This window comes from Neospora caninum, chromosome X, assembly GCF_000208865.1.
Source record: "Neospora caninum Liverpool complete genome, chromosome X".
Lineage (NCBI taxonomy): Eukaryota > Apicomplexa > Conoidasida > Eucoccidiorida > Sarcocystidae > Neospora > Neospora caninum.
The window spans coordinates 4,685,699-4,695,453 of NC_018396.1; the positions used below are offsets into that span (position 1 = coordinate 4,685,699).

General features: G+C 50.3%; 2 protein-coding genes across 2 annotated transcripts; one reads left to right on the top strand and one right to left on the bottom strand.

Annotated features, from left to right (window-relative positions):
* Positions 1–1,826: 1,826 nt before the first annotated feature.
* Positions 1,827–2,315, top strand: NCLIV_050160 (cDNA, FLJ92180, highly similar to Homo sapiens brain protein 44 (BRP44), mRNA, related; the record flags this gene model as incomplete). Its single annotated transcript, XM_003884569.1, has 1 exon — positions 1,827–2,315. One exon carries the CDS (start codon positions 1,827–1,829, stop codon positions 2,313–2,315), a length of 489 nt encoding a protein of 162 aa, XP_003884618.1.
* A 2,812-nt stretch (positions 2,316–5,127) lies between these two features.
* NCLIV_050170 (hypothetical protein) lies at positions 5,128–7,997 on the bottom strand (the record flags this gene model as incomplete). The annotated part of the gene is made up of 5 exons (XM_003884570.1): positions 5,128–5,202; positions 5,599–5,676; positions 6,136–6,234; positions 6,751–6,823; positions 7,807–7,997. The coding sequence occupies 5 exons, from the start codon at positions 7,995–7,997 to the stop codon at positions 5,128–5,130; spliced, it is 516 nt and encodes a 171-aa protein (XP_003884619.1).
* Positions 7,998–9,755: the final 1,758 nt, after the last annotated feature.

Below are 9,755 nucleotides of genomic sequence, written 5' to 3' on the forward strand. Positions count from 1 at the left end.
AAGTGGCGACATCTACCTCACAATGCCTGTGTCATTAAAGGCCAACCACGGGATCCTTTTCTAGTGAGAAGGCGCCTGTCACAGCTCCATAAAGAACACGATACGGAGACGCTCGCCTACAAGAGAGACTGTCATTCCTCATGAGCTCAGTTCAACAATATCGGGCCGAGCATGACGCATTTCTTTGCCCAGCCTCCCTTCAACTTGTCTAATTCTAACCAGGGAAACGGGAAAAACCATGCAGCTAGACGTCGCTGTCGCTCCTCCTGGGCTGCTACTTTCACCTACAAGTGTGTGTCTGCAATGCCATCCACTAACAAATGCGCTCCTGCGTGGGGTGTGTAGACTGAAAAGTCTGGGACCTGTCCGGAATCTTGTGCCCCATTTCCTCAGAAGTTGTCATTGGCCATGCTTAACTATCTGGCTAACTGCACGCTTCCGAAGTACTTTTCTGACGCGAGATTCTTCTATGCTGTATCTTGGTGCAAGACTACTTGCTGAAACAACCTGCTCGTCTCTCAATAGCGTTTGACGGGTCGGAGAGTCTGTGTGTTGTGCTGTTATGAACGGTGGCATTCAAAGAATCGATTTTCTTCTGTATCTCTACACGCTCTGAGGCACAGCGCCTCTTTTAACGACGAAGGATTGCAGCCCATTTCTGTGCAGCCGAAGAAGATTAGAAAAGTGGGAAATCGTGCGGTCGACGTTGAAGGAGCACTTCGTTACCGCACGGTTTCACACCTCGATTTATCATCCTGGCCACGAAGACACAGTACCGGTCGAACATGACGAGAGGCAAGGCGTACTCGCAGTGTAGTCTGGTGCCTTTTTCATTCGTGTTTACTGCCTCACAGGTGGATTTTTTCCGATCCGCAGGATTTCCCGGTGGACAAAAATCCAGCAGTATACGCGGTGGCGCTCCTGTGTAGACTGTGCAACTTCAGGATCGAAGCCACGCTGTACAAATGAGAAGGACTGCAAAGCAAGATAATGGGTGTGTAGGTGGCGCCTGCTAGTGGAAACCTTGCAAACCCTCAGAGTTCGTTTCTGCATTTGACTGACACCGGATAAACCGACAAAGAGGTGAAAATTTTCACACCGGTTTCAGGCGCAGGCCATTCTGAGGGTCGGGGCACACGACGAGCCACGGTTTTAGACTTCCCAGCTTCCACCAAGCAGAGACCACAAGAAAGGGAAATCTTCAAAATCAAAACATGGACTCTTCCTCCCTAATAGAGCAACAACGAACGGAAAGAAAAAGCCTCTGGGGGGCCGGCTGACGTATCTCGACTTTGCGGGATTCACGCAATTGCATGCGTCGGCGCCCGTAAAAGAAAATGCAGTCACCATCTGAAACTACATCACCGAAACTTGGTCTTGTCTTTTGGTGTTCCACAGAAGAACACCCTTCTCTCTTCTGTCCACTGTCTTTGTTCCCGAAGTGGATGCGGCCTCGGTTCTGTTCGCTCTTCCCCCTCCGGCCTTCTAGAAACAACCCCTCGGGTCACCGACGCGAGAAACGCAACCGTTATTATCCACGAACCTCTGGATTGAATCCGAACGAACGTCCACCAGGCGAATTGAATATCTGTGACCTCCATCTTTGCCTTTTCCTCTGTCCATCCGAATGTGTCTTTTTGTTATGTAAAGCTCAGGCGGCGCAGCTTTCTGTATCCTCGGCACACCAAACGGGTGATTTCGGCCAGTAGTGTCTACGGCATTTCCCGACGATTTTCTTCGTGTCTGACCGGGAAAGCCGCTCTCTTTTTCTTTCCTTTTTTCTGTTCCTGTACTTTTCTTTCGGCCTTTCCCCTCACCTCTTCGCCATGTGGCTGCGTTTGACGCGCTTCGTCCGTTTCGCGGCGAACAACGCCGGGGTTAGGCAGACAGTCAAAAAAGACGCGGCGAAGCAAGGCGCCGGAGTCGCTGAAGCGGTGGCCAAGAATGCAGGGGAAACGGCTGCGAAGGCCGCGGAGGAAGTGAAAGGTAAAGCTGAGGCGTCTCTCTTCGCGTCTTCTTGGGAGCGCTTCAAAAAGTACGGAATGACCACGCATTTCTGGGGCCCGATCGCGAACTGGGGACTGGTCCTCGCTGGGTTGTCTGACATGCAGAAATCGCCGGAAATCATCAGTGAAAGAATGACAACTGTTTTGTGTATCTACAGTCTGCTCTTCATGCGTTTCGCCTACATGGTGCAGCCGCGAAATTACCTCCTTTTCACCTGTCACTTCTGCAATGAAGGCGTCCAACTCACTCAGCTCTTCCGGAAGCTAAAGTACAACTCAGAGCGAGCCGAAAAATCCGCCAAAGCTTGAGAAAAAACGCGCGCGTCAACGGTCACTGACACGCGGACTCGAAACGCCCTGCTTGACGAGGCGTTGTCGGCTTTCGCGAAATGCCGAATTCGAAATCCTCCTATTCCCTGTCAAGTGATGAGATACGCGCGCAGCGGCAGGGGCCGTAGGCCTGGTTCAAGAGAAGATGTAAATCTCTGCACACAGACTCCCGGGAATAAGAAGGAATAATGCCAGTGAACCGGGAAAATGCCTTCTCTGTGTCTTTGGTGCTGTTTACAACGTGGCAGCGCCGACTGACGCCTTTCCCTGTCCACGGGGATCCGTCTGCTCAGCGCACTTGCGCGCTCCGCAAAGGTAGGGTTTTTCTGAACGCGAACTCCCTTTCGGCTTCCCGCCGCGTCCAAGTGTCTTGCGGAGTCCGGGGTGGGACTCGTGGTTTTGATCTTTAATGTCTTTGTTTCTTCCGGATCCCAGTTCTATTGTGCTTTTCATGACCCCCCGCATCTCGCCGAAGCCAGCGTCGTCATTCTGATTTTCCATGCAAATCGCCGGCGTTTTGCTGCGTCGCCGGCTTCCCGGCTGTCCTGGGTTTGCTACCCCTCTCTCGGCACGAGTTTTCTTTTGAAAGCGACACATCTGTTCTGGCCAGTCGCCCCGCCGCCGTGCGAACAGCCTTTCCCCTCTCGCGATTCTCTTTTTTTGGAGTGGTCTCGCGTTTGCAGCCTCCGACACAGACAAAAACTATGGGACAGCGGGAGGAAGGGGTCTAGATATCGGCGTGTCCACCGAGCGTTTTTCTCGCTGCGCCTTCCTGCCTCGTCTTTTCTGTGCACGTAGGGTTCGTTTCGTTGGCGACGTCCAGCGCTGTCTACGCTTGTAGTACTCTGCGCCGAATCTTCTTCACGTGCGTGCGCGTGTGTCTGTATCGCTCCTGTGATTGTGTCGCTGACCGTTTTGTCGCGAAACGCGGAACAGGGGGAGGGCAGTCCGAGACGATCTCAAGCGAGACTGTATATACACCAGTAAGGGGCTCCTCCGGTTTCTCAAGTGAAACACTGATTCCTCGTCCTCACTCCCTCTCGAGTGACAGTGAACTTTGCACGGAGCATCCAGCGTCGGCCGCCGAGCGGCCAGAAAGAGGGCTCCAAGCGAGAGCGCTAACGCGTGCCGTTTCGAGTGCTTTTTTCCACTTCTCGGGCTCTTCCCTCTCTTAGTCGCCGATCGTGTTGATGTCTCCAGGGAGGGGGCGAGTGGTGTCATCAGTGGTTTTGAAGACAGGAAACAGAGTGCACTGGAAACGCGCGCGGAGATGCACCGTTGCTCCCGTCGCGGACTCTGTGGCACCTTGTAGAAACCTGAAAAAGTTTCGATCAAGGCCGGGTAAAAGGTGACTGCAGTGGGTGGCCGAGCCCCCAGAGGACACCGCACAAATGTTCAGCTCAACGGGGGAGACTCGAGAGCCCGATTTCGCTGCATGCGCCAAAAAAGTGGCGGGGAGAACCTCTGGAATCCGCAGAAAGCACTGAGAAAACCAATCCAGGCATACACATGGCATCTTGGTCTTCGATGCGGCGTTTATGCGAGCGGAGTTGAGCTACAACTGCTTCAGAGAAATCAGTCCGCGCGAGCGGACCCTATCTAGGGGAACACAGGAGTCCACCGACGACGCTCTACCGACACAAAAAGCCCGAACTTTAAACAACGTAGCGCATTCACATACACGCACAGGATCATTATTTCTAAACACACACATATATATGGCCTACGTCTGTATGTATATACACGTCCATGGACATGTATGCGTATACAGGAGCGAATGGGAATCGAATCAAAAATCATTGAAGCGTTGCCTCAGAAGGCAGTGGTTCGTGTGCCGCTGTCACGGAAACTTCTGTCACCTAATTTGGCCTGGGGGACTGCGCATGAGATTTCTCGCGCAAATGCGAGCAGACACGAGGCTCGTAGCTGCGCTAGCAATATCCACGTTTCCTCTGGGGTGCCGCGACCGAGGTTTCCAGCGAATCATGTTTCTACTCCTGGGCACTTCTCTATGGTTGTTCATACGTGCAAGCAGATGGGAATGCATATGTGAACTTGCATGCGGAGAATGGGGATCTGGAATTGCTTGCTTCTGCGTGCACTTTCTACGCTTTCCAGATCAAGCGTGTGATTTCCGCCCTACCGTCTTCGGGTGAGCTCTTGTGCCGGTCTGTATTCGATGTAAACGTAAGACTATTGTGAAGTGTTTCCTGTCGTACGAGAGGACAGAGGAATTAAACCTGTAGTAGTTCAGTTCTTTTATCATAAGCATTCTACCGAGTAGCTAAGTTTCATACATTCACAGCAAAAATAAAGACAGATTTTCGTAAAATGTATGGCGAGGCTGTCTACCTGTTCGCCTTTTGTCGAGTTTTGTCTTGCAAAACAGGAATTTAGTCCGCCTGCGCAGGACAACTGCGTTTCACTCCAGTTGCGAGCTATGCCAACCAAGTGTGGTAAAATAGACACAGACGAAAGCCGGAGAGACAAACTGGGACTATTGGTTTCCAGGACACGCCACAAACACGAGTGTATGGATACCTCACGGAAGAACAGAGTCGGATTTCCCTTACAACAACGAAACGCGAAAAAACCTGATTGGTCTCGTGGATCAATCGCCTTGCGATTTTAAATCCCACCAGCGGCGGCGGCACACCCACGATGTGAAGACTTCGACAATTGCTCGAAAAACAAAGGTCAGTCACTTCGCGCGAGGGCAGGCGCGGGACAGCGAGGCAGACGCCTCGGAAAAGGAAACCCCAGCGACAGAAAGAGCGGAAAAAGAAAGACCTCACAAAATGTCTTGGATTTCCAGAGTGTCAGCCTCGGCTCCACGAGGAAGATTGTCTACTCGGCGAAGCTGAATCTGCAAAAAAATGAAGGAGAAAAGCAACTCGAACACGTCTTGTCAGGCGACCTTGCGGGTCCCGATCGACACAGCTTTCTCTGTCGCGGTCCGCAAGCTCCACAGGGATACCTGGAGCGTACATACAGCTAGGCGACGTCGCGGTGTGCGAGACGCATGCACCCTTTTGTGGATGTATATACGGGAAGATGCATCTGCTGCTTTTAAAAACAAAAGCTGGACCAGCCCGGAGCCGAGCGATCGGTCCTCAGGACGAACGAGGGACCTCCGCTTGAGATTCGGTCCGCTTCAAACCGACGCGACACGTGAACCAAACCCACTGAACGTTCTCTCGCCAGAAGCCGCGGTTTCGATTTTCGGTGTTCCGAGTCGCGCAAAAACCAGTCTTTCGCGAACCTGAAAAGCTGGACTCCGCCACTGGCCGCAGTTGCACGGAAGGCCGATCCAGCTCCACGCGCCTAACTTTGCTTTGCACTGCGAAAAGACGCAACACAAAGGCCGGCGACTCTCTTTGTCAAGATCGGGGTGTTTGCGCACGCGTGCACCCGAGCAAACAACAGAAAAAGAGAACCCGTTGCAAACATGAACGAATACACATGCACAACCCTGCAAAACACCAGGGACAAAGCCTCGCTGGAGATACACCTATCTCCCACTACATATATATATATATATATAGAGAGAGAGAGAGAGAGACATTACACATGGGACTACCCATGCCTGTGTTGTCTCTCAGCGAGGCAAAGTTCGCGTTCTGAGCAATGCGTGCAAGTGCTTTTTTTTAGTGCGTTCTTTCAGCTGTCTGTGCCGGTGACGTGTGTTTTCATGTGCGGCGGGAAAGAGCCGACACGACAGCGCCACGTGGCAACGCTCGCGGTTGCTTCGACAATGAAGATTTGAAAGAGTGAAACGAACCCGGTCAGTAGGGCATACGAGCTTTCCAGTCAATTCCCCTTGAACGTCTCCCATCCAGGCCATCGGCTCCACGAAATACATGTTGCAGGAACGCTGCTTTGCCGGGGGCGGTCCCACCTGCGAAACAACAAGTCGAAAAGGAAAACTCCAAAACCTTTCTCCCTAGCCATACACGTACAGACACATATGTCTTTGCATCTATATCTAACTCTAAATCTGTTCACGTGACAAATATGCAAAATGATATATATATATATATATATATATATGTCCCCTGCATAGATGCGCACATGTACATACGCAAAGATACATACAGCCATATATGTGCGTACACATTTATTTTTCAATATAAACAGACCGAGAAAAACGCATGCATGCGTTTTAGGAACCAAGCCGCCGCATGCGCGGGCGCGCTGAAAAAACGCGGCGACGAAGTGATGAACCTTTCCACACTCTGCGGCGACGAAGTGATGAACCTTTCCACACTCTACTCGCGTTTTGTTGATGGGAAAAGGAGAGAAAGGGAGGATGAGAAAACACAGGCGACATGGGGAGCGCGCTAGCGCCGCACTGAACCGAAAAAAACGAGGACAAAAGACGTCTGCCTTTCGAGCAGCGTCGACAGGCTCCTACCGCCGAGATGCGCTTTTCCATCTTGGCGTGGGGAAGGATATGCTGATCGGCGAACAAGACACGTCGGCAGAGTCTGGAAAAAGCGGGAAAGTCACCATTCTGCAAACAACGTCCTGTCGGCACCGCAGCCTCGTCCCTCTCCCCACTTCCAAAAAGACACTGGCCAAAACACAAAAATGGAAGACCGGAAAAATCGAAAGAAGAAAAAGCAACAACTTTCTCATGAGGCGACCGACACACACGGGGACGTCTTAAAAGTGTGCCCAAAAAATCCACGGGAGAGGAATCACGATCGAGCGTCTGCCTCTCCGTTCCCTCGACACCAAATGCGGAGTACAGACTCCGGAACAACGCAGACCTCTGCGCAGCCTCCCCAGACATCCCGACTCAGCAAAAGCGTTTTATCTCCTCGGTACCCGTACGCACGGATCTGCGCACTGTCGGCTACATCTTTTTATGCACATTTCTCTCTAAATAAATGTGTAAGTACCACTCTACCATGCATAGTCGTACATCCATCTCCCTCTAGATGGGAAGATACATACGTTTGTATATATATATATATATATATATATATATATATATATATATGCTTACTCTTGTATCATGTATCCTTTTATACAAACATCCTCAATTTCGCTTTCCAGATATATATATATATATATATGCATATGTATATGGACATATATCAAACTAGTTTATGTCTGAATATGTCCTTGCCTCCGCTTCTACAAATATATATATCGATCTCTTGTATATCTCTGTAAGTATCCTTTACGTGGTCTCTGTATATATTGATATGGCTACGTATAAATATGTCGTTGCTCTATATATCTCCCTCCTGTGTGGAAAATATAGCCATCTGCAAGAGCAGATCTACAAGGGACGTTTCTGTGCTTGCCTTCGAATCTACTACATCTAGGCGACCGAACCGTTTGTTTTTGCCGTTCAGGATCTTAACTCATCTTTCGGTCCTCGCTTATTGACAGAGAGAAAGACGACTCCACTCTCTTCCCTCTCGCTTTTTCTCTTCACGCTTGCGTTTTCTCGTCTCACCTGCACGCATACATGAACGGAGAACTCTGTCCTCGCGGCACTGCGTCGCCTTCCTGAGCTCGCTCCTCTTCTGTTTCATCTGTTTCCACAGTTTGCTTCGTTTGATGCGCCTGTTCCGCCTCGTCTGTTTCCTGCATTTGTTCTCGCCGTTCCGGTGCGTCCTGTGCGACGTCTACGTCTTGGTCCTCCATGTTGAACGGCGCAATATTTCAGACCTCTCCCTCTCTTCCGGTCCGAGCGGCGGAGCGCCTCTGTCGCCTCGTATCTTTTGCTTCGCTACTCCTTCGACAACCCCGTGACAGACTGCATGCATTGCTTCTTTCTCACGCTCTCTTAAATCCGCTGCAAAGGAAGAAACGCGATTCAGTGAGATTCCTACACAGGCGCGGTACGCAGAAAAAAAGCGGACATAAAGCGAAGAACCGAATGAAAGGATATGTGGAAACCTAAATGAAGGATGACCCATAGGTATGTTTCAAACTTTTCAAATGCATATGCACAAACCTATGGATGACTATGTCTATCAAACGACAGATACTGTGTATTTTCTGCTATAAGAATGTGTACATATCACTATTTCTATCTATATACAAAGACGCATAAAACTATTTACGCCTATTGATATAAAGTGTGACATATATATATATATATATCTGTATGGGTTTATATAGAAATCCCTGAGACATGAAGAATGAATCTTGCCGTGCCTTTGGAACACAGTGTCGCAGAAGGGTGCAAAAAATTGGATTTGCGTCTCGATCCTGGCTTTGCAGATACGCACGAGATAACACACATTTCCCGCCTTACTCGTCACATGCTTGCGGCGGGGGGACAGCAACGGAGAAACGCCCGTTGTGTCGATACTCCCGCAAGAAAAATTTGATGACCGAGCCTGTCCGACTTCCCCAGCAAACTGGAGGGGAAGCCAGTATAAAGCAGGAGAAAGAGGCGAAGCCGAGGACGCAGCCGAAAGGAAAGACGAAGAACAGGGAAAGAGACGAAGGTGAAGAAAGAGAAGATCAAAAGGGGAATAAACATCCGCGAGCAGACGCCACGAAGAGAGCGGAATACTCAGAAATCTGGGAGAAAGGTGAAAAATATAAAACGCATGGAGATGCACAGAACGGCCAGCCGAAGAGTCTCGTCTGTGTGCCGGGATTTGGCAAAGAGCGAAAAAAACAGAAGAAGGAGAAGCGAAAACAAACATAGAACACGGCTCGCGAAGAGAAAGAGGAACACGGCGAACAGGAAACCTGCGCTCGCTTTCCTCTCCCTTCCCTCAGCTCCTGGCCACGTGCTTGGAATTTTGTGAGGAATGACAGGAGGCGAGATTCCAAAGGGTCTGAGAAGAAAGTGGAAATTCTTCAAACTCTGGAAGAAAAGAACGCAATCATATCGTCTCAGAAAAACTTTCCCTTCCACTGCATGCATGCAGAACGGCGACGGGTCACGGCGGTGCATGCGCCGAAACTCACGACTCAAAAACTCAATGGTATCGTTTCCTGGGGACAGTTTCCCACTTCTCTCTCTCTGTTTCAAGAGACTTTCGTGTCTCTGTGGACTGTGTTTCTTCCTCCTCTTCGTCTCGCTTCTGTTTACCGTTGTCTTTAAAGTGGAGAAGGCCGGTCCAAGTTTCTCCTGTTCTCGAGTTGTCGTGAGAAGAGTTTCGCGCGTGGTTCGGGAATCACCAAGCTTTCTTCAAAGCCGTATTTGGTAACTTAACTATTTGAAGGATACCACGCCCTCTTTCATCTGATTCGAAATCAAAACGGGTCACACAGACGTATCTGTAGAGACAGAGGACAGAACCTTCGTTCTTCTGCGACGAAATCCCCCGCCTCCTCTCCTTCTATCAGGTCGCCCAGCATCGCTTCTCGCCGCCCTCCCATCACCCGTTTTTTTCCATTTTCCTCTGAACGTGTGGTTGTCTTTCCTCGATTTTTCTCTCT